Source organism: Desmodus rotundus, chromosome 1 (assembly GCF_022682495.2).
Source record: "Desmodus rotundus isolate HL8 chromosome 1, HLdesRot8A.1, whole genome shotgun sequence".
NCBI lineage: Eukaryota > Metazoa > Chordata > Mammalia > Chiroptera > Phyllostomidae > Desmodus > Desmodus rotundus.
Window position 1 is genome coordinate 10,004,947 of NC_071387.1, and position 25,832 is coordinate 10,030,778.

Here is a 25,832-nt window from a genome sequence, read left to right on the forward strand (position 1 = left end):
ACTGATTTTCTTTGGTTTATGCAGGACCTAGACAGTGGGGATGTTAAGAGAAGAGTACATTTATTTGAAACTCAGAGAAGGACAAAAGAAGAAGACCCAATAATTCCTTTTAGTGATGGACCTATCATCTCAAAATGGGGTGCAATTTCCAGATCTTCCCGTACAGGTTACCATACCACGGATCCCGTACAGGCCACTGCTTCCCAAGGAAGTGCAACTAAGCCCATCAGTGTATCAGGTAATCCACTAACTAATGCCTCACCTGATATGTTCTAGCACTGTGTTAAGTCCTCACTTTGTGAGGTACAGAACATTTCCCTCCATTTAACAACCACAGTAAACTCCAAATTAAATGGTTTAGCCAGGAGAACATGACAAGGTGGAAAAAATATGGACCCTTTTTGAAAAGGATCCGTTTATGTCTATATCCTGATTTTTCACTTTTCTGATCAGTTTCTTTCTACATTTCTGTAGATTATGTCCCTTATGTCAGTGCTGTTGACTCAAGGTGGAGTTCTTACGGTAACGAGTCCACATCATCAGCACACTATATTGAACGGTAAGGTTACTCATACTTCTTTGGGACTATCTATTCTCAGACTTTTATGTATCCTTAGAGTACAATTGTTTATAAAGTGTGCTTTGCTAGTTTTAGCTGTGTAACAAATTTCTGAAAAAGTTTTTCGTTTGGAATGATGACTGAAACTTTCAGGGTTCATGTGTTACATAAAGCATATATAGTACATAGTCATTGCCGCTTTAGTTGCTTCGCTTATTTCACTTTTATTACAATAAACATGTTTCTCTTTAAAGGGACAGATTCATTGTTACTGATTTATCTTGTCATAGAAAGCATTCCAGTACTGGAGACCTTTTAAGCATTGAACTTCAGCAGGTAGGTTCTGTGACACCCAGCTTTGACTTAAAAAAAAAAAAATAGAATGGTGGCTGGAAGCCAACTTTCCTTTTTTTTCGTTGTAGGCCAAGAGTAACTCATTGCTGCTTCAGCGGGAGGCCAATGCTCTGGCCATGCAACAGAAGTGGAGTTCCCTGGATGAAGGCCGCCACCTTACCTTAAACCTTCTGAGCAAGGAGATTGAATTGAGAAATGGAGAGGTAAAGAAACAGAATCTGTCAGCTTCATGCTTAATGTATTTGTTGTTTGCTGCTGCTGCATGTAGATTTATGCCATTAGTGCATCTTAGTGTGCCTTTTTCTGATAGATACTTGCTTTTAAAATTTAATAGCAATAAAATCATGGTCCCAGATTTCTTAAATACTTTAGATCAATCATTGGGATTCCCACTTTAATTTAAAAGGGAAGCCCCAGTCTCCACAGGTATAAAATCAGTATTTTTTTAAATTACAGAGTGATTATGCAGAAGATGCAACCGATACTAAGCCTGATAGGGATATTGAGTTAGAGCTTTCGGCACTTGATACTGATGAACCAGATGGACAGAGTGAACAAATTGAAGTAAGTACCACAGTTAGATATTTAGGAAGCTTTATTCCATTGGCAACTAAAGTAAAATACTTCCACACTGAAGGATTAACGTTTTGTTTTCTTAGGAGATCCTGGACATTCAGCTTGGTATCAGTTCTCAAAATGACCAGCTGCTGAATGGAACAGCAGTGGAAAATGGGCATCCAGGGCAGCAGCACCAGAAGGAGCCATTGGAGCAGAAGAGACAGAGTTTAGGTGAAGACCATGTGATTCTGTGAGTGTTAGACAGAAAATCATAACCATGCACACTTAGAACGAAATAGATTCAGTGTGAAATTCATTTTTGGCTCTTTTTTATCCTGTGAGGGGAAGGCCTTATGTTATGGGCAATAATTGGATCAGTCTGGATTTTTAGGAGAGTAGAGCTAAATTTGAGCTAACAAAGTGGTCCATTTTAGTAGCTTGAAACTTGCTTTTTTTCAGGTAAGAATTAGTTTTTGTGCTCCAGCATCAGGTTATACTCCTCAGTCTGGTGGCCAAACTTAGACTACAAAAAGGAGAATTAAAACCTACATGAAGGGTTTCCTTTTTTAAGAATCTTGTTAAGATTTTTGTGGCCCTAATATTGCCATTTTGTATATCACTGCCAAAAATACGGCTAATCTTGAATTTATTAGTCTGAAATCGGTGTTTTAATTTTTATTTTAATTTTTGGAAAATAATAACTTTCTTAGTGATCTCTGGTCATTTTTAGTGTTAAAAAGACATGCCTTTGCTAGAGGCTCTTAAAGTTTGATACAGCTTTTTACCTATGTTTTTAAGTTTTCACCTAAAGCTAATTTGTTTTCAATGTCATCTATTTTTTTCTCAGGGAGGAGCAAAAAACAATTCTGCCGGTAACTTCTTGCTTTAGCCAGCCACTCCCAGTATCCATCAGCAGTGCAGGTTGCCTCCCCATCACCACATCTGTCAGCGTTGGCAACCTCATTCTGAAAACTCATGTTATGTCTGAAGATAAAAATGACTTTTTAAAACCCGTTGTTGCAAATGGGAAGATGGTTAACAGCTGAAAGGAGGTTCATCTTTCAAATTTGTGACCATACCATGGAAGCATTTACACTAGCTTTTTATATATATAATATATATATTATATAATGTATATTTTTTTTAAAAAAAAGATATTACTGGGGGCATCCAGTTCCTGTGGACTCTTTGATACTTCAAGCCCTCTTGCATTAGCATTATGAAAAAAAAAAAAGAAAATTTACTAGGGTAACACGTTCACTTTCCAGAAGTGATTGGAATTTGGACATTTAACTTAAGCTTCAAGCAGCTTTTTATGAGTTTGTAGCAATCCGGTGCAGTAACTGAGCCATTTCCTATTTTAAATGGCTTCTGTAGAAAATTAACAACTCAGTTATTTAACTAGCAGGATCCTACAATGATACATCTAGTGAAAGTAGACTTAATTAACTTATTTATTTCTATTTTATGTTTCACTAAGAGAAATTTCCATCTCATTCCAGCTGCTTTATTTATCTTTTTCATGGGACTTTGCATGGTGTTTTTTTGTTTTGTTTTGTTTTGTTTTTTTACTTTGAAGAGTGGAGTTAGATGTTCTTACCATAGAATTTTGCAGGGTTATAAACTAGCTTTCTTTACTGCATTATGTGTAGGAGTGTGGTGCAGTGCTTTTTCTGTAGCATTTAAATTTTTTTTAGTTTTCCATTTTTCAAGAATAGTTTCTGCTTTGTTAATATTTACATACAGGCTACTTGTTGAAATAATTAAATATATAACCAAGTGCCTAAGTCTTTCAGCTGATGTACTAGATATTAAATTCTCCTAAGTTATGCAGAATCGTTTTTACAATTTTGATAAATTATGCACTAATGTAATGGCAGTTTTTTAAAATGCAGATTTAAGCCTGTGCATTATTGAATCTGATGACTTGGCAAAGAATCAGGTGCTTTCAGCTTTCTTGAGAAAACCCTGTATGTAGTGTTTGCACTGACTAACAAGATGGTATTGCTGGGTTTTTAATTCAAACGAATTACTTTGGATGTTCATTACATTATCTTGGTTAAATATTGTTTATTGTTACTTCATGTTGGGGTTTAATTTTCCCTTTTTACTGACTGTTAGGTTGATAAGACTACGAACCATGTAATAACAGAACATTGGCTAACCTTTATTCATACTTTAAAACATGAATAATTTCTGCCCTGCTAAATGTGACTGAAAAGTGTTTTGACTTGGCATCTGAAAGTATGCAGTATGTTCAACCAGGCATGCCCCAGATTTGTTGGAGGTAGTTTATTGAAGCCTAAATTTCAGTTAACATTTGAAAACAAAAGCTGGGCATTCCTTCCTGATCTTACCTATACTGTTTTTTCTCCTGTTTCTGTAAGATTAGTTTGACTTTTATTATTATTTTTTTAATTAACTTCTGTGAAGTTGTTTACTCTGAAAATTGTACTGGAACATTTTAAGCCAAGCTGATCTTTCACCAGGTGTACTGTATGTAAGGGCTTTTCCTGCTAGCAAAATGCTTAAACAGGATCATGTTATTGGTCGTCTGAGCTATTTAGTTGTTTTACAAAACCACAGCATTGTATCAGATAAGATTTTGATAAAAAGTTTTGTGCACATTTCCAGGGGCGGGAGGGTTAACATTTCCCTGAAATTTCTTGATTGGAATGAGTAAATGCTGGTGTTTGATACCTGTCTTAATTAACATGCTCATAAGGTGACTGATATGTTGTAAATATACCTGAGAAACAAAGGGGTAGTTTTGATATTCTGGTGTCAGTATGGAAGATCTTACACATTTATTTAATACTCAAGTGTATGAAGATGTTTGTAACATAACAGCACAGTAGCCTTGACTTAGTTTCCTTCGGTTAGTACTGTACCTTTTTGCCATGGCCAGTGCTCCCTATCCCTACAAAGACATTTATTTATTTCACTCTGTAACCTGAAATGAATAGGAACAAGAGTTTTAAACCATGTTGCGTTAACTTATTTCTGACATTATAAATTAGCCTAGGATATTACAGGAACATGATTGTTATATAATTTATATCAGAACCTTTCTATAAATACGTGCTTATTACATTTGAAATGCTTCCAATGTACTTTATTTGCTGTTTGTATTTCCAAAAAGGATATGCAAACCATAATGTCTATTTCATGGATATTTAAATAGTGAGATCTTCCATGTTGAAGGTAATGTATTTTTTTTTAAGATTTAAAAATTGCTATTTTGTTACAAAATAGAGACCTATTAACAGTTTGAGAGCTCCTTATGTGCCCTCAGGGAAAGAACCCTCTGTGCAACAGAACTACGCAAAACATCTTCAGCACGTTCTGAGGGTGAATATATACTACATAAATTGATCTTGTGTATTTAACCATATCTTTTTAATTTTAAAATTGAGATTTTGAAACGTGGTTGTGCTCTGCTGGAGGGGGTTGGGATAAACTGCTTAGGTGTTTGCCTACTTGTCCAGTGAAATTACATTTGCATCAGTGTATGTATATACCTGCCAACCTTATTGGTATGTCTCAGAACATTTATATTAAAATAATGCGTGTCTTGCAGCGGGTGATCCCATAAAACAGTAGCTCCCTGTTCTTAAAAACTTACTCTCATTCTAACATAGGAATTGTTTCTGTGTTGGGGTTAATCCGTATCGCTTTATTTATGTAGTAGCCATCTTCTGTTTTCCTGTGGTGGGTTTAGTGTGAAGTAAAGACATTGGTTCTCTGCCACTGTAGAAGAAAGTTCAGTGTATCTGATCTTTCCTCAAAATGGTAACCACTGATGTCCCAGAGGAAAAAATTCAACTCAGACGTAAAGTGTGACTTTAAAATTGGGGTCAATCCCTGTCCTTTGACCCTTTTACCAACATGTGATGTACATATGTTTGAAATCAAAGGGTATAAAGCAATAGGAAAGGAAATTGGTGATGTTGGTACTAAATTGCATTATGTTGCTTATGTTCTAATTAGAAAAGGGTAGTCTGAGGTCTGGAAAGTGGGAAATGGTGGGGGTTTTTTGTTTTGTTGGGTTTTTTTCCCACTTTTTATGTTTTTGTTTTTCAATTTCTTAGTCTCATTCTGAAGTCTATGTGCCTCATTCAGATACCATGAATGTAGCATCAGTACTCTTTTGTGGTCTCCTTTCATTTTGTAAATTCTGAGAAAGTTACCTATGTAGTTCGTCTAGTTGGTACCTGAACAAAGCATCTAGCTGGTACCTCTTTGCTGCCATGACTTAAACTTTCAATACCATCTGATAAACCAGTGTCAGGCGTGAAAGTTGTACATTGTAATTTTTCCAGAGAAGATACTTCACTGGGTCAGTGGCACTGATTTTTTTTTCCTAGTAGCTATTCACTCTCACAAGGGAATAATAAAAGAAACCTCCTATACTAGGACTGAAAATTTCCATTTGTGTGGATCTAGTCACTTTCACTCAAATTTGAAGTTGATGCTAAGTACAGGGTGGGGCAAAAGTAGGCTCACCACTGATCATAGAAATCAACGAACAAGTGTAAATTCTACTTTTGCCCCACCCTGTTATATAAAGCACATTCCAATTTTATATGCTGCCTTGTGAAAATTACAGGATGCACAGCAGTTCGTAGGAATTTAAAATGGTATCATTTGAACACTTGAAAACATTGTTTTAAAAACCATCTAGGTTGCTTTTGCATTTTGGACATTAAAGCCATGGTTGTCCTGTTAACGGGTGGAATTTGTGACTATCAAATTCAGCATGTGATTTCAACATTGAATCTGAATATTTCTTCCCTAGGTTCTTTGAATCATTTTCTGAGCAGACTGTCACCAGTAGTGGTAACTAAACATTAAAGGGAAGAGTTACATTGCAACTATGTATTCGTTAACTGGAAGAACTTTTCTTGTGTTTTAGTGAATGAAGAGTGTTGATGGGATCACTTACTGTAACAACTCCTACATGAGAACCCCTTCTGCAAGCAGAAATATGAATATGCTCAAGGAGTATCCCATTTTCTGGATAATTGAATAAATTTGCTAGTTACTTCTTTAGCAGTTTCTTTGTATCCCTTTGCTGGCAAGGGAATACAAGGGGTCAAGGCCACTGATCAGAATACTCCACATTTGAGTGGAGTCTTATTTTTACTCCAAGAGCAGTTATTCCCCCAAGTCTGAAATTGGCCCTTTTTTTAAAATAAAAAATTAAAAATATCCTCAAACCAGTGGAACACAGACACTGGCTGCACTTAGTACTGCCAAAAGCCAAGGTCATTTGCATATATTCCATCGATCTGTCAAGAATTAGGCCTCACTTTATAACCCAAGGCATGGAAGTGCATGCATTCTCTTAGCTGGGCAAACAATTATACTGTAGTTGTGATACAACACATGTGGCTTTTATTTGTACTGCACATATCCACTGTACAGCCACTTGGGAGTATCGTGGTTAGCTTGCAGCAACTGCTGTCTGCATTTATACTGTTTATTGCATATTCTTTTCCCTGGAAGTGAAAGAGAGATGTTTTTCTTGTTGCATTGATTACATTTTATAAATTTGCTTAGCTGGAAAGTTTGGGAAAAGAGGCCTGTTTGTCAATTGTACAACCGATTGTGAAGCTCTAGTGTGAATATTTTTACGTCTGTATTAGACATTTTCTTTGCAAATCTATTGTTCGATTGAAATGTAAATGAAATTAAAGATGGTGTACACCCATCATGTAAAAAGCAGGCACCATCTCTAAGATGGATTTAATGCTCATTTTTAAGGCATATACTCAGCTTCTATTTAAAACTATAATTTAAAATAATTCTGTACAATGAAATGGGGAATATATATGGGAATAAATTCTATTCCATTCATTTCAATTTGAATTTCCAAATTGTAATGTTTCCCTTTGTGCTATAGGAATAGGATTAACTGGGGGATGGCTAGGACTTATAAGGCCTGTGTATGGGGGGAGGGCTGAGATGGAACAATGAGGGTTGTGATGATAGTGAATAGCAAAGAGTGAATTCTGTGTGTTTTTGCTGTAGGACTGAAGTGAAGAGATATTAGCTTTGGCTGTTCACAGAATAGAGCATCATGATTTTCAGTGTTTGAGAGAAAATTGATGGAAAAAGTTTGCAGTACTTGACATGTATTTGCATGCACAAAATAAAATTATTTGTCCACCTTAAAAGTTGTTTGTTTAGTGTCAATATTAAGTTTATGGGGTACATTTTAGTTATCTTGATTTCCTTGGTCTATTTTTTTTGGCTTAACTAAGCTACCAGATATTAAGTGAAGATTTATACATGTATACATCATTGGGAAGGATCTGAAAGAAATTAATAGACCAGAGAGGTGGAAATATTACTTAATTCAGTCAGTCACTTCATTCATTCAGTGTGAAATGAGGACAAAGGTAATACTAGCAGTTCAAGGTATTGAACTCACAATATTTCTCTTAGTGGAGAAAATAGGGCAAATACACAAATAACTAATACAAAGTAATGTTATACAAGTGTAAAGTCAGTTCTATGGAATCTCAGCATAGGAACAGAAAATGGCCTGAGTGACTCTAGACACTACGTTCACTGTGCCTTGCGTAAAGTTTTACTCACTCACTCAGCTGATGTATTTTAAGCCCCTGTCTGTGTTGGTCTTTAAGGTTACAAGTCAATGAAACATGAACCCTTTGGAGAGAGAGAGAAACATCTAGAAGCTCACAGTGTGAAATTGGGGAAGACCAATCTGAATAACCAGCTCAGTGAACTATGTCCCAATGTGTGAAAACTCCAAAAGGGAAATTATGAGGTGGGTAGTGGTGGTGGTGAGCCAGAGGAGGTGCTTTGAAAAGTGACCTTGTGCTAGACTCTGTACACTGAATAATATTTCACCAAGCAGAGTTAAGGGGGGATAAAACAGCCCTTCACTACAGCTATCATGATCCTTCTTTTATATTTGAGATGTTAACTTGGCCAAAGACCTCAAAACGAGAAAAGTAGTAGAATTGCTCTATCTTCCACAAGGGGTGGTGGTGGTGGTTGGAACCTATTTTAGCCATGAGTGTTACTGTGGAAGGAATGTTTGAGGAATAGCTTACCTAACATCTTAGAGCACTTCATGTGTTCCAGACACAGTAATAAGTGCTGTCGGTGTATTCCAATCTAGGACCACTATTGCCACCATTTTACAGATGAGGAAACCGAGGCATAGTCTTAGAGAATTTTCCCAGGGTCATACAGCTAGATGAGGTAGGTAGCAGCCTCTATAAAGGACATTGAATATCATACTAAAGACACTACTAGGGAGTCTTAGAAGTTAGGTGATTTGAACAACTTAGGGTTTTAGAAAGATCACTTTGGCAGTAATATGAGTTGAAGCTGCAGACAGACCAGCAGGGAGGTGAGGTCAAAGTAGGTAAGAAGGGCAGAGCATGGCCAAAGTGGAGATGGAGGAAAAGGGATAGATTTGAGAAGTAGGAGAGAGTAATTGATGGGATTTGTTGTAGGGAGAGTATATTACACATCTACGCCATACAGTGGGTTAAATGTGGTGTAGAATCCCAGAGCTCACTGCTGAAACAGACTGGTATTTGTGAAGCATGTAATCTTGCATATTTGTGAAACATGTAACCCTAGACTGACCACTGAGATCCAGAAGAGGACGAACCACAGATAGTTGATCCAGGCAAAGAAGAGGCTTAATGACAATAATGAAATTCCAGAAAGGTTTTAATTTCCTTTATAGTTAATACTGGTGTAATTATCATGCAAAGACCATGATTTTTTCAATAATTGAAAATTGTAGTGCAGTGGTCCAACCTGATCATTACAGTCACCTTGGGATCTTTTTTGAAATCCTCACTTGAGGATATGTTTATTGATTTTATCAAAAAAAATTTTTATCCTCGCCTGAGGATATTTTTTCATTGCTTTTGGAGAGAGAGGAAGGGAGGAAGAGAATCATCCATTGGTTGCCTCCTGTACCGCCCAGACTGGGGATTGTACAGGGCACGTGTGCACCTGGACGGGGGATCGGAGATGGAGGATCGAACCCCAAACCTAGGCATGTGCCCTGACGGAATCAAACCTGCAACCTTTCAGCTGTGGAACGATGCTCCAACCAACTGAGCCACAGTGCTCAGGGCCGTTTATTGATTTTAGAAAGAGAGGAATGGAGAGAGAGAGACAGAAACAGATGTGAGAGAGAAACGTTGATTGTTTGCCTCTCATACACACCCCTACTGGGGATCGAACTCGCAACCTAGGCATGAGCCCTGACCAGAGATCAAACCACAGCCTTCTGGTGCATGGGATGGCATTCTAACCAACTTAGTCACCCGGCCAGGGCTACCTCTAGACATTTTGAAAGTCCCAAAGCCCAGACTACACCCTGGACTGATTAAATCACAACCTCGAGGGGTGGGGCCGTCAGTACTTCTGAAGCTCCCTAGGTGCTCCCAACGTGCAGAAAAGTTTGGGAACTACTGCCAGAATGAACGTAAAAGGGCTTAGGACCTGTCTTTGCCCGGGTGCATTAAAAACATCCATCATCAATGTTTGGATCCATATAAGTTTTCAGAGACTCATTCAACAAATTTTTTTTTAAGAATCTACTATATACTACTAGACAATAGGGATACAGGAGTGAACTAGTCCCTAACTTCATGAAATTTGGAAGGACAAAAGAAAAGTATATTGAGATGAGGAAGCGTAACACAAGCAGAATGGATATAATGCAACCAGATGATGAGATTTTGTAAGGTGAGCGTAAGTAATTCTCAACACTGTGGACAGTTTTCAACAGGGCTGTCTACTGAACATTCTCCATTGGAATCTCTAATAGGCATCTCTAACTTCACATGTCCAAATCTGAGTGTCTGGGATTCCTCCACTCCCCCAACTACACCTCTGTCTTACCTGTTTCACTTACTACCCACTTGACTGCTCTCACACCTATTCCAGCAGCAGATCCTCCCAAATACATTCAGTTTGACCACTCCTCACCACCTAGGTTCAAGTCCCAGTTCTCTCACCAGAGGTGCCCTGGCCTCCTGTTCTCCCAGCTCCTGCCCTTCAGCTTAGTCTCACCACAGCAGCTGCGGTGATTCCATTAAAGTGTTCAGCGATCATTTCACTCCTGTGCTCCAGGCCTCCAAATGCGTCCGCCATCACACAGGGTGAAAGCCAGTCCTCGCCTTGACCCTGCTCCCTGTGCTCCAGCCACTCCGGCGGCCTTGGCGTTCACCACGGTGGGCGCGCTCCCACATAGGGCCTTTACGCGCACATCCTTTACGGAGAGAAGGCTCCCCCCACCCCCTCCGGATGTCTTCGTGACCAGACCTCTCCCCCTCTTCAGGTCTTACTCAAAAGTCAACCTCATAACTGGATGGAGAGCAATGGAAGGGGAGGTGATCAACTTAAGTATTTGGTAAGTCTATATTCTGAAATAATTACTCATTCACAGGAAATTGCAACAACAATACAGTGAGGAGTGAGGAGTACCTTTCACACAACTTCCCTAAAGGCAGCGTCTTACATAACTATAACATAATATCAAAACCAAGAGATTGACATTAGTAACAATCTACAGACCTTATTTAGATTTCACTGGCTTCACATGTACTCATTTGCACGTGCATGCACGTGTGTGTGTAGTTTTATGCACTTTTCTCACACGTACATTTATGAAACCACCATTACTATCAAGATAACAGAAGTGAAAAAAAGATCACAATTGTTCCATCACTTCAGTGATCCCTGTGCCACCCCTTTATCTTTACACCCTTCCCCCCACCCCTTAACCCTACTCCCCCACCCTAATCCCTGGAAACCTCTGTCCTTCATATCTATAACTTTGTCATGCTGAGAATGTTACATAAATGAACTTACACAGAATGTAACCTTTTGAAATTGGCTTTTCTTCACTCAGTATAATTCCCTTGAGATCCATCCAAGTTGTTGCATATATTAATAGTTTGTTCCGTTTAAGGCAATAGTTTATTGCTTGAGCAGTATAGCGTGATATGGATGTGTTAGGTAGCAGCCAGGAATGAGTGGCCAAAGGGAAAATAAAGCAGGATCCCCCACCATTACAATCTAACAAAGAAATCTAACAAAGAACTTACATAAGAGGCTCGAAGCAAAAGGGAGGCATATTTCACCAATGAACTCAGCAGCCCCGAGCCTGGTTTGTTAACATTGCCAGGCATCCTGATCATCACAAGCAAATACAGTGCAGGAGAAGGGAAGTCTTTGAGACTGTGCCAAGAAAGGGGGGCTTCTGTAAGCTTCTGTAACAGTCTCACTGAGATTGCCAGGTATTCTGAACATCACCAGCAGGGACAGCACAGGAGGAAGGGAGCCGGTGTAACAAATTCCACTAACCAGACAGAAAACCTTTACTAAGAAAGAAAAAAGCCCGTGTAGCTGGACATTATTCCCAAGGTTTGGAAGGGAGACAAGGAGAGAGAATCTAGAAGCAGACTAAGGAATAGAATCCCTGAACCCCAATAGTCAGCATACTTAGATTAGCTAAAGACCCACCTGTAGCCTCCACTCAAGTGTATAGAACAGACAAACACACAACTTTATTTCCTCTGTACGTGGGGCATTTATATGTGGAGCTGGGTACCTGCCTGTAGTTCCATGCTTATGTGTGTTTCGTAAATAAATAAACTTGCTATCTCATCTCCACCATACGTGTTTGCCTCTTGCTTGAATCCTCTTGTGAGTGAGACAAGAACTGAGGAACCAGCTCAGTGTGTGTGTGGTGGGGGGAGTGTGGGGGGAACTCCTGACTCACGTCTCTCCCCAGTAACAGATGTACCATATTTCTGAAAAAACACTGGCCCACTGAAGAACATTTGGGTTGTTTCACACTTTTGGCTGTTACAAATAAAGCCGCTGTGAACATTTGTGTACAGGTTTTCTGTGTGGACATAAGTTTGTTTTTTTTTCCTGAAGTATTTTTGAGCAAATAAATGGTGTATTTTATGTACCTCTGAAGGAAATGAATAAAATGGACTATACGGACTTAAGTAAGAAATGGACAAATTCCTTAAAAATACAACTTACCAAAACAGATACAAGATGAAAAGGAAATTGAAATAACTCTTGTCTTGGTTATCTATAGTCACATAACAAATTGCCCTGAAACTGGGTGGCTTAACACTTTCTGTAGGTCAGGAATCTGCGTGTGACTTAGATGGGCCCTCCTGTTTGGGTCTCTCAGGCTGCCATCTGGGTGTTGGCTGGCCCTGCAGTCCTCTCAATGGCTCACCTGGGCAAGGGTCTGCTTCCTACCACACTCCCGTGTTTGCTGGCAGGATTCAGTTCCTCCCAAAATGTTGGGGTGAAGGCCTTGGCTTTCTGTTGCCACATGAACTTCTGGGAAGGACAGCTCACAATCGATATGGTAGTTTGGCTCACCCAAGCAGCAAGCAAGGAGAGCCCAAGACTGAGGCAGGCCAGAGAGAGAAAGAAAAAGAATGAAAGTTAAAAAGAAGTCAAAATCTTGCATAACCTCATCTAGAAAGCAGCATCCCATCACTTTTGTCATTCCTTAGAAACAGGTCACTAGGTCCAGTTTATACTCAAGGCCTGATGTAGCCCCCAAAGAACCATGGGTAGTTGATCAAGGCAAAGGAGAGGCAACTTAATGAAGGAAATGAAATTCCAGGATGGTTTTATTTCCTTTATAGTTAATACTGGAGTAATTATCATGCAAAGGCTATGATTTTTTTTAACAACTGAAACTCTATAGTGCAGTTGTCCAACCTGAACATTACAATCACTTCAGGATTTGTGAAAAAATGCCAGGCCCATGGGTAACCTCCCCCTGAGTGTGGACTGGACTGAGTGACTTCTTTATCTCCTAGCTGGGAGAAGGAAACCACACGGTGGATTATACAGGGCAAGTTTAATAGAAAGCATGATTAAATCACGTGATTAATTTAGTAATTATTTAAATCTATTAAATATGTGGCTACAAGGTAAAAAGAGATTCCATATGGCTCCCCGATGGCTTAGGGAGAGTACCTAAAGAAGGACAAAGTTGGAAAGGGGCCCACTTACCAAGACTGGGGTTCAGATCTCATGGGCCTCACTGAAGAAGGTGACGTGCAGCCCCCTGGACGGCAGAGATGTTTGCTGGTTTGCTCAGGCTGGAACTGGTTGCTGGCAGCAGAAGGCAAGTCTCTAGGCCACAGGTGAGCTGCACAGGACCTTGTGAAAGGAGCTGGTACCAGAGTGGACAGGAAGCCTTCGAGTGCCAATGCAGGTAGGAGGCCTTTGGAAGCTGCTGCAAGGAGGAAGCCTTCAGGGCACTGACTTCCCTGTGGAGAGGGTCAAGAAAAAATGATTGCTGGCAAGCAATCATTTGCTGAGCCAACTGAGGTTGCAAGGCCATCAGGGGACCACGTGTACTGGCCCCACGGGACTGGGGAAGATCTCCCCTGGATGTCCTTACAGCCGTACCACTGACCACTGCCCCTCCGTTGCCCTCTATCTACTGAGAAAACTTATCATTGAGCTTGACGCAAAGCAGATGCTTAAAGGAATTCTGTCCCTCATTGCAAAGCAAGAAGGATGAATTGGGAGCTGAGAGGCAGTAAATTGTTGATTGAGACAGGAGCCATTAGAATCTGCCTGCCACAGCCCCGTATCTTCTAAAGAAATAGAGTTCCCCACAAAGAAAACTCGGGGCCCAAATGGTTTCACAGGTGAATTCTAGTAAACAAAGAAGAAGGAAAAAAACACCAATTTACTAAAACTTTTAGAAGATGGAGAAGCAAGTTTCCTAACTAGTTTTATTAAACCAATATAACCCTGGTATTAAAACTTGACAATGACATTACAAAAGAAATTACAGATTAATCAATGTTTTGGAATAGAATAGATAATAGTTTTAGATTATTAAAAATCACACACATGAAGTTATATATAAAAAGTCTCCCTTCCACTCCTCTCATCTGCCCCTAAAAGATGACTTTTTATTTCTTTAACTTTTTTTAAATGTATCGATTTTAGAGAGAGGAAGAGAAAGAAAGAAACATGGATTTGTTGTTCCACTTATTTTTGCCTTCATTGGTGGATTCTTGTATGTGCCCTGAGCGGGGATTGAACCCACAACCTTGGCACATCAAGACATTGCTCTAAGAAAGAAGGAGCATATACCCTTTGCAACAGCATGGATGGAACTGGAGAGCATTATGCTAAGTGAAATAAGCCAGGTGGTGAGGGACAAATACCATATGATCTCACCTTTAACGGAAACATAATCAATAGAAGAAAAAAGCAAACAAAATATAACCAGAGACATTGAAGTTAAGAACAATCTAACAATAGCCAGGGGGGAGTGGGGTGGGGACAGTGGGAAGAGGGGATTACAGGAACTACTATAAAGGACACATGGACAAAATCAAGGGGGAGGGTGGAAGTGGGGGAGGGAGGTGGGTTCAGCTGGGGTAGGGTGGAGGGATGGGGAGAAAAAGCATACAACTGTAATTGAATAACAATAAAAATTAAAAAAAAAAAGACACTGCTCTAACTGAGCTACTTGGCCAGGGCCTTTTATTTCTTATATATATATATGTATTTTTCAATGATTTTCTTTATGCATATATAAGCAAATCTTGGCTCATATGTTTTTATTGAAAAGATAGGAAATTAATACATAATATTCTTTACCTTGCTTTAAAAAACACTAAATAATATATTCCTGCAATTATATCTATAGAATGAACTTCCAAGAGTGGAATTGCTGTTTAAATGTATATGTAGGGTTTTTTTGCAATATTGATAGATATTTTTCAATTGCCATCCATAAGAGTTGTATCAATTTGCACTCTTACCAGCAACACATTCCCCAGTGTCACTGTTATCAAACTTTTTGATTTTTAACAATCTGAACAGTGGGAAATGGCATCTGAGAGGATATTTTTAGAGATGAGAACTAGGAAACATATTAGTATGCTGTAGAAAGAGAAAGCAAGCCTGAATATTCAGGGAGGACAGAAAGGGGCAAGAAGGATGGGAGAGAGAGAGAAAGAGGCGGGAGAGAGAAAGAAGATAACTGCAGGAACCAGTCCTTTATGAGGCTGGATGGGTGGGATCCACTGCACCGTGATTCATTTAGTAGGTACAGATCAGGGGTTATTGGTACATTTAGAGGGTGGACTCAAGTGCAAGTCTGTTGTGATTGCTTCTATTTTTCCGGTGATTCAGGGATCAAGGAAGCTAGGAGAGGGAAGGGAGTGTTAAAGATTTGAGAGAGGAGATGTGAATTGCTTCTCTTAGAGAGTGGGAGAGTAGGAACAGGTATTAAGATTGTTGGGCAGTACTGAGGATTGTAAGCTTAAAGTGAATTTTGAAGGACAAGAAACCACTTTGGATGAAGAAGATCCCTGACTCAGGGAGCTGTGAGTAAAAATAAATTTCAAAGAAAAGCATTCCTCTAGTATTGATTTTACAAGTATTTATGGGGAATCTCCCATGAAGAGGCACTGTTGCTGGGTGCTGACTTGTCACGTAAAGCAGATCACAAGCATTTTCAAGTCGACTGTTCATGCAAACAAAAATACAGTCACCATAGGATCTTTTTGATGAATTGTTCTTAAATTTGGGAACAGGGGAGGGTTTGCTCTTGATAGCCTGAACAAACAGCTTCTCAGAAAAACATGCACATATACATATTTGCAGACCCTTTCAGGTGGTCATAGAACCCATAAATTAAGAAACTCTTTCTTGAATTAAGAGTCCTACATTAAACAGTGTATCTCATTTTAGTATATTTTGAATGAATCAAGTTACATAAAGCTTTCTAGAAGTTACCATATTTTGCCGTGTATAATGTGTGCTTTTGCCCAAATTTTTGAGGGAAAAATAAGGATGCCCATTATATATGGGTAGGACTATTCTGTATCTATATAAATGTTTGTAATTATTTTTGCTTATGCATTAAAAGTGTAACTCTAGAAAGCAATAACGATATCCATATGCAAAGTAATACCCTGGAATACGATAATCAGTTTTATTACTAAATATAAATAAATAATTGAATTTAAAAAATGAAATACTTTTTTCTGGAAAGTTTGTGCCAAAAAACGTGGGTGTGCATTATACACGAGAAAATATGGTACTTCATGATGTGTACTGGACACTTCAATAAGGACTCAGAAATCATTTTAGGTTGTAAAAGAGTTGCGAAAATAGTGTAAAGTTCCCCTATACTCTTTAACACAAATCCCCAAAGGTTAGCATCTTACATAAACCGTAGTACAATTATCAAAACTATTGATACAAGACTATTATTAAATAGACCTTATTCAAATTTGCGAGTTATTCTACTCACGTTCTTTTCCTGTTTTAGGATGCAATCCAAGACTTCTCACTGCATTTAGTTATCATGGACCTGGCTTTTTTTTTTTTTTTTTTTTTTTTTTTATCTAAGAGCCGTGTGTTCTTGGGCAAAGTACGTAATATCTCTGATTCTGTCCTAATAGCCGTCATGTGATTAAGAACAATAAAAAATATATGTGCAATAGTTTCAGAAACTTCAAAGGTGACCGAATAAATTTTCCTTACTCTTCAAAGCTGGGTATGTAGCTTTTCGTTGTAAATAAACAAATGAGAGCGCATTACTATTGTTGAGGTGTTTTGTCCCAACGTCGGACCCATAGCTTCTCACTGGGCCACTGAGAGAGGCTTCCTCTAATTGGGCCGCGTGGGCCTGTCTTTACTCAGGAAGCCCGTCTCATTGGTCCCTGCAGTCGGGACGCCAGCGGCTCGGCTCTTGGTGTTCCAAGCACTGATCCGCTTCTCTCCCTCCAGGCGCTCCCTTTCTTCTCGGAGCCACCAGCCCAGAAGGATCCATACAGAGCTAGGCCGGGTAACTGCACTGAGGTCGGGGGTGGGGGAGGGAGTCGCGGCGGACGTGGAATGTGGGTGGGATGTGGTGGAATACCGGTGATGAGCGACCCGCTTTGTCCGTGCGCCCCTTCGACCCCCGAGGGCTCCGGGATTCCCCTGCCCCGCCTCCTCCGCTGGCCCCACCTCCATTAGGCTCCCACAAAGTTTCTTAGCTGGCCCCGCCTCCTCTGCAAACCTTTCTGCAGGCCCCGCCCGCTTTTCTAACCCGTCTGCCGGCCCCGCCCTCACCGCGCTCCCGGCGGCCGCCTGTCTCCGGAAACACCTCCGCGGGCCTCGCCAGCTCTTAAGCACTCCACCGCCCGGTCGCACTCTGCCGACCCTGCACCTCCTTGGCTCTTCCATTTCTCTTTAAGTTTAGTTCTGCTCCCCTTCTTAGTACCTGCTCCCTTCTCTCTACCCTGCTTCCTGTGCACCCCTCTTCCCATCTGACTGCTGGGATCCTCACATTCCCCCACCGATCCAGGCTGGCTCCATTTGGGCTTGCAAATTGTGCCGAGGCCTGGCGCTGGACAGTGGACGCCCCTGCTTTTTAGAGCTCCCTGCTCGGGGGGAAAGTCACTTTGTAACGCAGTGTAACCGGCCCGGAGTTAAGTCTTCAAAGAAGGAAGCACAGTATTGCTAGCTTCCTGGAAGGAGTGAGGGCTGCATTTTTCACCGTCCCTGCTGGATCTGCTAGCAGGGCTGCTGGGGATAAGCTGTGTCTTTCTCTCCAAAAGTCCCAGGCTTCTTCTGATGCAGACTATTGGCCTTTAACGGTTGTCCTTTAAACTCTTGGAAAGTCGTAAAATCTTGTCATGGGCCGTTTTTTTAAACCAAAGTTGGTGGTCGTGCTTCAGACCCCATCCATCCGAACCTTCGACGAAGGTTCTGCTGACGAGGTTGAAGACATCAGACAGACAAATGATTGCCTTAGTGACACAGCATCATCCTCTTGGTGCTTCTTTCTGGAGTTTTTCGTGAGGGTTCTTCCCCAATATTTCAATTACCTAGCAGCCTTCACTGATAAGAAAAACTAAATGTATGTGCAAATACAACTTCCAGTCAGTAAGTAGATTTCTCCAAGCCACTGCACTAATGCACTTATCATAAGCACTAGGGGCCCTTATTCAGAAGAAACTTCCCTTATCTGAGCCACAGTTTCACCTTCTACAGAGAGAGCATGACTAACCCTATCCCACAGCGTCATGGTATGGATTTGTTGAGATCCTGCTGATGAAAAAAGTCACTTTTAGGGTCCGCTGAATAGTGGGATCTTAGCACAAGTGAGTTCTTACTCTTCAGATTCAAGTGCGTCTGGTCGAAGACAGCAGAGAGCCTAACAGGTTTGTTGCCCTCTTCCAGGCGCCATGACGACCCTGGACGACAAGTTGCTGGGGGAGAAGCTGCAGTACTATTACAGCAGCAGTGAGGATGAGGACAGCGACCGCGAGGACAAGGATGAAGGCAGGGGTGCCCTGGCCGGCAGTTCGATGCCTGCAGATGCTGAGTTGGCAGGCGAAGGCATCTCAGTTAACACAGGTACTAGAAATCCCTGAGTTCGGGAGCAGGTTTAGAAATGTCTGATGGGTATGTATCAGTTGGAAGTCTCCTGATCATTTCTCTGTAATTCCAGTCCCACTCCCAGAGATCACCTAGCATTGTCATTTCACCGTGCATGCTTCTCGCCACGTCTCTGTACAATACAAATACACATGCATAGCATCGTAGTAGTGAACACAGACTGGGCTGGGCGTGAATCTAGCTTCTCAAATTAGTAGTTGTTTGATATCGCATAAATCGTAGGTGTGAGTATGTAGTTAGCAGGAAATTCCTGGGAATGGCGTATTTACATCTTTTCATTGTACGAATGCCAAATTGCTGTCAAGCGGAGGTGGCACTGTGTTACAGTTTAAGCAGCAGCACGGTATTTCTCCATATGCTTGCCCTCCTACTGTGTGCTCCCACTTTATCATCTTTGCTGTCCACCGGGTGACAGACGGTGACTCCTTGTCGTTTTATTTTCTCTCTTTTGCAGAATGACGCTGAGCCTCTTTTCATACCTTTAGAGTTATTTTCATATTCTTGGCTCACTTTTAAATTGAGTGATTGGTCTTTTTCTTCTTCGGGAGCTATATATTCAGGAAATTAATCTGTGATATGAATTGTAAATATTTCTGCCAATTTGTTGTTTGTCTTTTGGCTTTATCTTCTTTTCCTGGCAAAAACTGTTTATTTTTATGTACATACAAGCATTATTGTATAGTTCTTAGTTTTGTTTCTTACTTAAAACACCTTTCTTCACTCCATGCTTTTTCTCAGTGTTTTTATGATTTTATTTTTTTTACACTTAAATATTTATTCACCCATTAGTTTGTCTTTTACTGTATTGTGTCACACTGTTTTTAATTGTTGTGTTATAACATGTCTTAGTATCTGGTAGGGCTACTCCCCCTCCATATTCTCCTATGTTATTATTGTCCTAACTTGCGCTTTCTTCTTTTGCCAAAGAAATTTTAGGAGCACGCACACACATGTAATCACATATGTCATTGGATTGATTTAGGGCTAATTGACAACCGTATGTGGTGTTGGGTCGTCCTAGTCAGGAAAGTGGTATTGCCTTCCCATTTATTCGGGTCTTTCTTAATGTTTCTTGGTACCATTTTCTTCACATAGATTCTTTTTTTTTAAACTTATTATGTATTGGTTTGGGGTGTACAGCTTAGCGGCACATAGATTCCTATTATTTTTTCTGTGGCAACGAAAGACCTCCACACCTCAGTGTCTTGTGAGAACATAACAGAGTTATATTTCTCTGTCACGTTACATGCTCCCTGTGTGGGTCAGCAGCGGCTCTGTTTCTGCTCCGCATACCCTCTCACTCTAGTAACTAGTTCAAAGACATGCCGTTTTCATGACCGAGTGCAAGAAGCAAGAGAAGGCTATTGGAGGCATGGAATGGCTCATAAAGCTTTTGCTCAGAGTCCATTGGCCAAAGAAAGTCATATGACCAAGCCCAACATCAGCTGCTGGGGATATGTGTGCTGATCCCAGAGGAGGTACTACCCATCACGTGGGGCAGGGTGGTATGGGGGTAGCTTGAATAACAGGACAGTCTGCCATAATGTTGTAAAAATTCAGATCTTACAGAAACGTAGAAAGAAAAAAGTAAAAGTCCTCTTAGATCCTGCCACCTACAGACAACCACTGTCAACAGTTTGCACCTCCCTCTAGTGCTTTTTCTGTGAACATACAAATGTATATGCATGTATATAGAGATCCATAAACATTTAATATATACATACAATTCTTCTAAAATTTGGAGGATCATACCATGATACTGCTCTGCGTTTTGTTCTTTTTTTTTAACCTAATATACTTGAACATATTTCACTGTGAAAGAACGCCCTCTTTGTAAGAGTTCCTGTGCTTTCCTTTGAGTAGGTGAATCATGATTTATGTAACGCATCTTCTAACATGGGACCCTTAGCTTGGCCCTGCAAGTATTGTAAACGATGCTGCAGTGGACATCATTGTGTGTAGGCCACGCTGCCCCGTGTGAGCGTCGCTGTGGAGTTGATGGAGCGAGCGTCTGACCATTGTGAGCTGGTCCATAATTCCTTGCCCGTTCTTCTTGGTTACCTCCATGTTCACCCCCGACCCAGGTCCAAAGGGGGTGATCAATGACTGGCGCCGCTTCAAACAGTTGGAGACTGAGCAAAGGGAGGAGCAGTGTCGGGAGATGGAAAGGCTGATCAAGAAGCTCTCAATGACCTGCAGGTCCCATCTGGACGAAGAGGAGGAGCAACAGAAACAGAAGGACCTCCAGGAGAAGATCAGTGGGAAGGTATTTCTTAGCACCCAGGTTTTTCTCAGAAGCTGCCCTGGCTTTGTTAATGACTTCGGACGCAGGGGATGTTAGATTCGGCCCCCAAGAAGCTGGGCAGTGTTGGGGGAAGTACAGAGTCATGTCATAACTAAGACACACATGACTTTGAATGTCAGCTCAGCCCTAGTGACCATGGGATGCCCCTTCCATTCTCAGTCTGGCTTTTCATGGATTAAATGAGGTCAGTATCCCTGCTCACAGGGCAGTGTGGGTACAGTCCCCATCACAGTGCCTGGCCCATTGAAAGTGCTCAGTAAATGTGAGTTTCCTGTCTTTTATTGAACTGTGACCTTGGGCCAGAAATTACCCACTGAGGTTGGTGGTATTATCTCAGTTTTAAAGATGATGAAACCAATGCTTAGAGATGGAGGGGACTTGCTCAGAGCCATGCAACTGGTGAAATCTAATAGGAGCTCGGATTCTAAGCCAGATTTTCCCGCTCTTTTCACCATGTTGCTCTGTTTCACTGAAGCCTGTTCTTGAGAATTTATGCTAATGAGGCAATGCTGTAGAAGCAAATAGACACTCTGGCAGGCATATGGAATTGGGTCACTGACTGTGTCTTCCCAGTATCAAAAGGACTCTCTTTCATCCCATGCCCTCTGACCACGGATGAATGTCCAGGAGTGCCAGAGATCATTCAGCTATGGCCTGAAGCAGCGCAAGTGCCAGGCGGGATCAGGGAGCAGATAAGAGGATTAAGTGAGGAGCCATTCGCCTTGACCAAAATATGATATGATTTAAGGGCATTAGACTGAAACAAAGACGCTGACAGGTCAGGGAGAGCTACTGTGGCCAGCCGAGGCAGAGAGGGAAGCTCTGAGGTGGGGTGAAGATTGGGGACGATAAGTAAGAGTGAACTCAGAGTGGTGCTGGCTGTGAGGCAGTAACATCTGTCCTGGTCTAGAGGTTGAGAAGCAATATTGATACAGTAGTTAAAAGCCTGGGTTTTAAAACCATCTAGTTTGAATCCTAGCCTTACTGCACTTGTGCCCTACGTGAACTTGTGCAAATGATCTCGAGTCTCGGAACCTCGTTTGTAAAGTGAGGGTGACAAAGGTTACTTTCTGATGGGGTTAGCCGAGAAATCGGTGAGACGTAGTGCATGTGGAGCGCTGAGCAAGGTGCCGCCTGTGTCATAAGCATGTGGTCCATATTAACTGTTACCCCAGGTGTTCAGTTTGTGTTTCTGATGCTCACTTGCTGGTCCACCTCCAGATGACTCTGAAGGAGTTTGCCATGATGAATGAGGACCAAGACGATGAAGAATTCCTGCAGCAGTACCGGAAGCAGAGAATGGAAGAGATGCAGCAGCAGCTTCACAAGGGGCCCCAGTTCAGGCAGGTGTTTGAGATCCCCAGTGGAGAAGGGTTTTTGGACATGATTGACAAAGAACAGAAAAGCACCCTCATCATGGTCCATATCTACGAGGACGGCATTCCCGGGACCGACGCCATGCATGGGTGCATGATCTGCCTTGCGGCCGAGTACCCAGCTGTCAAATTCTGCCGGGTGAAGAGCTCAGTTATCGGGGCCAGCAGTCGGTTCACCAGGAATGCCCTTCCTGCCCTGCTGATCTACAAGGGCGGCGAACTGATTGGTAATTTTGTTCGAGTCACAGACCAGCTGGGCGAAGACTTCTTTGCTGTGGACCTTGAGGCTTTTCTGCAGGAATTTGGGTTGCTCCCAGATAAGGAAGTCTTGGTGCTGACGTCCGTGCGGAACTCCGCCACATGTCACAGTGAGGATAGCGATTTGGAGATAGACTGAACCCATAATCCAGTGGCGTGACTTCTCATTGTTTGGGCTGGAAGACATGTCTCTGTGTTTATTTTTATTCCTTCCTGTGTCTCCTGGCTTTGCAGCAGTTCTTTGTACTCCCTTTTATTATACGTAAAGTCAAGAAATTTTTAAAATAAATCAGAATGCGGAATCACCCTGTGGCTAGCAATAAAGTGACTTAAAATTGTATAAACAGGAAGCCAGGCTTTTGAACGGTTTACTTCAGATCCTCCAGCATGACATCCTCGTTGTTTCCAGTCAATATTTACATAGCATCCTAAAGACAGTGTCCTGGAAACTGTCTAAAGATGATCTCAGAGGCCCCTGCCAAGTCCAGGAGCATAATTCTATAGTTAGTGAGTTGTTTGCAACATAAATAGTGCATTTCCTTCATCAAATGACTGTTAAGTTTATTCTAATCAGATCCATAGTCCAAGAAGGCAGTTAATTTTTGCCCCAAGACCCTCTTCTCTATTGGGGTCTTTTTTTATGGTTCCAGACGACGTGTGATTGCCCATCAAGAGGGGAGGTTTCTGCTGCTGGCGTCAGTGTGCCCCTGGGGCATTGAGTCTAGAGTGGGAGGAAGGACCCACACCGAGAGCCCTGTTGGTGCTGGAAGAGCAGTTACAGATGAGGGCTGGGGCGGGAGGGGGTGCCGCAAAGCCTTGTTAAAGGAGGATCTTTCAGTAACATGCTCCTGCTCAATCCTTCTCTGTCATTTATTTAACAAATAATTTTTTTGTTTAATGTGGATTTTGTAAAAACTTTCCTTCCAAGATGTTTTCTTTGTTGGCAAAGACGTTTTGTTTGTTGAACCATGGGATCATTCTGAATGTACTGTTTATGGTGTGGTCAGCCAATGTAGCAAACTTTTTCCATGTTATAAATACTCTCCTACAACATTTTTAAGTGGCTGTGGAAATTTCGTTGTATGGGATGTGCTGTAATTTGCTAGTCAGTTGTCTCTTGAAAAAAAGCACAGACTTTTTTATTACAAAAGTAATAGATGATAGGTGTAGAAAGTGTTAATAAAAATTATGTGAAAAAGAGATTTAAAAAGCCTTATAATTCTACCAACCAAAAATAATCCGTTATCATTTTTACAGGTATCTTTCTAGTCTTCTTTCTGTGTATGTATAATAATGATTGTCACTTATGTTTTTTCTTTTTTTTACCTGAGGGTCGGGGAAAATGTAACCTGGAATTAAATATTAGCTATAAAATTCAGTTTTGCTTTTCCTGGCTGTTTAGGAATTGACTAACTTACAAGGTGGGTCTTGAAAATACCTGTTGTTGTTAATCAACAAAAAGAAAGTGCTTGGTTTTTCTGACCATAAAAACTCATTGTAAAAGTGTGGAAAGTAGAGAAGATTATGAAAATCAGAGGCAACTGTTGTCAATGTTCTAGTTTATTTCCTTTTTCATTGTTTTTAATAACATTGAAAACTTACTGAATTTAGTTATGTGTTGTATTTTATTTACTATTATAAATTCTTTGATGTTATATAAATTAAATAATTTTTAATGGCTTCATAATATTTCATCATTTGTATATGCCATAATTTATTAACCAGTCCCTTAATATTGGATACCTTGAGTCCCAGTTTCTTGCTGAAACACTTAGCAGCTTTGTATTTTGGGCTATGTTTTCGGTCATTCTCTTAGTACAGATATCTAGGAGAGGAATTATTGGGTAACGAACAGGAACATTTAAAATAGCTTTTACCAGCCATTTTTTGTTCTCATTGGAAATGAAAATAACCTTGACTTTGCCTTTCAAGGATGGAACTTCTGCCCTGGCTGGTGCGACTCAGTGGATTGAGTACCAGCCTGCAAACCAAAGGGTCACTGGTTTGATTCCCAGTCAGGGCACATGCCTGGGTTGCAGGCCAGGTCCCCAGTTGGGGGCACGCAGGAGAAACCACACATTGATGTTTCTCTTCTTCCTCCCTCTCTTCCCCTCTAAAAATAAAGAAAATCTTAAAAAAAAAAATTCTGGAGTAAAGTGGATGGACTAGGACTCGGGAAATCCTAGTGTCAAATCTCCAACTTGAGTGTAGTGCAAACCGCACGGGTTATGGAGGCAGATCAGGGTTCGCGTCCTGCTGCGGCTCACCTAGCCTTCCTGAAGCTCAGGTTCCTCACCTTTGCACTGGGAACAATACCTGTTTCACGGGTGGTTCTGTGACAGAGTTTCTCGATGTGTGGTCCCAGAGCTGCAGCATCAGCTTCCCTGGGAACTTGTTAGAAGGGCACATTTTCAGGCCTCTCCCTGGACCTACCGCATTGGAAATTATGGGAGAGGCTCAGCACACGTGTTAGAAGCCCTCCCTGTGCTCATGAAGCAGGATCAAGTTTGAGAATCACCACCCTATGGATTAAGGTGAGTGACAGCATCTGTCACCAAAGAGCTCACGTTTTGGTTTCCTTTCTCTTTATTCATAGAGTGAGGGAGGGGAGGAGTTGGAAAAGGAGAGGGCTCCGATCACTTCTTTTTCTCAGCCATGTGATTCTCTTAGCCACGGAGTTGGGGGAAGGAAAGAAGCAAGTGTTTGTTTCTTGCAAACTGTCTCAGTAGTGTCCCCCCCCCCCCCCGCCCCCCCATCTCACATTCCTCTGACATGGAAGCCCCACTGGGACATGGACTTCATTTTCCTTCCTGTTTGTGGCGTAGTCAGTGTTCACTCTGGGAAGAGGCTGTTCTATCTTTGTGGGCAAGAAACTCACCCCCTCCATGCCTCAGTTTCCTCATCTGTGAAATGGGGATGAGTCACATGAGTCCTCATATGTAATACT

The 25,832-nt window shown here is 41.2% G+C and overlaps 2 protein-coding genes and 1 long non-coding RNA gene across 5 annotated transcripts in view; 2 read left to right on the forward strand and 1 right to left on the reverse strand.

The window, feature by feature from the left end:
- Nucleotides 1-5,275, forward strand: part of RC3H2 (ring finger and CCCH-type domains 2) — a 47,635-nt gene extending 42,360 nt beyond the window's left edge. The window contains exons 15-21 of one of the 3 annotated variants that reach the window (XM_053920909.1): nucleotides 25-238; nucleotides 475-559; nucleotides 814-895; nucleotides 982-1,116; nucleotides 1,370-1,477; nucleotides 1,573-1,702; nucleotides 2,319-2,492. In XM_053920909.1, coding sequence (XP_053776884.1) covers nucleotides 25-238; nucleotides 475-559; nucleotides 814-895; nucleotides 982-1,116; nucleotides 1,370-1,477; nucleotides 1,573-1,702; nucleotides 2,319-2,347 — 783 coding nt within the window. In that variant the 3' untranslated portion in view covers nucleotides 2,348-2,492. Of the gene's footprint in view, nucleotides 1-24; nucleotides 239-474; nucleotides 560-813; nucleotides 896-981; nucleotides 1,117-1,369; nucleotides 1,478-1,572; nucleotides 1,722-2,318 lie in introns of all 3 variants that reach the window. The other 2 variants (XM_053920902.2, XM_053920906.2) reach the window with 2 other exon arrangements.
- A 5,050-nt stretch (nucleotides 5,276-10,325) lies between these two features.
- On the reverse strand, nucleotides 10,326-16,988 carry LOC123479894 (uncharacterized). Its single transcript, XR_006655699.2, has 3 exons — nucleotides 16,809-16,988; nucleotides 13,532-13,791; nucleotides 10,326-12,914 (listed from the first exon to the last, which is right to left on the reverse strand). It is a non-coding gene; the product is annotated as an uncharacterized lncRNA (long non-coding RNA).
- Nucleotides 16,989-17,211: 223 nt separating this feature from the next.
- Nucleotides 17,212-24,574, forward strand: PDCL (phosducin like). The gene is made up of 4 exons (XM_024562423.3): nucleotides 17,212-17,345; nucleotides 18,728-18,904; nucleotides 21,031-21,212; nucleotides 22,473-24,574. Exons 2-4 carry the CDS (start codon nucleotides 18,733-18,735, stop codon nucleotides 23,022-23,024), a joined length of 906 nt encoding a protein of 301 aa, XP_024418191.1. The 5' UTR covers nucleotides 17,212-17,345; nucleotides 18,728-18,732; the 3' UTR covers nucleotides 23,025-24,574.
- The last annotated feature ends 1,258 nt before the right edge of the window (nucleotides 24,575-25,832 follow it).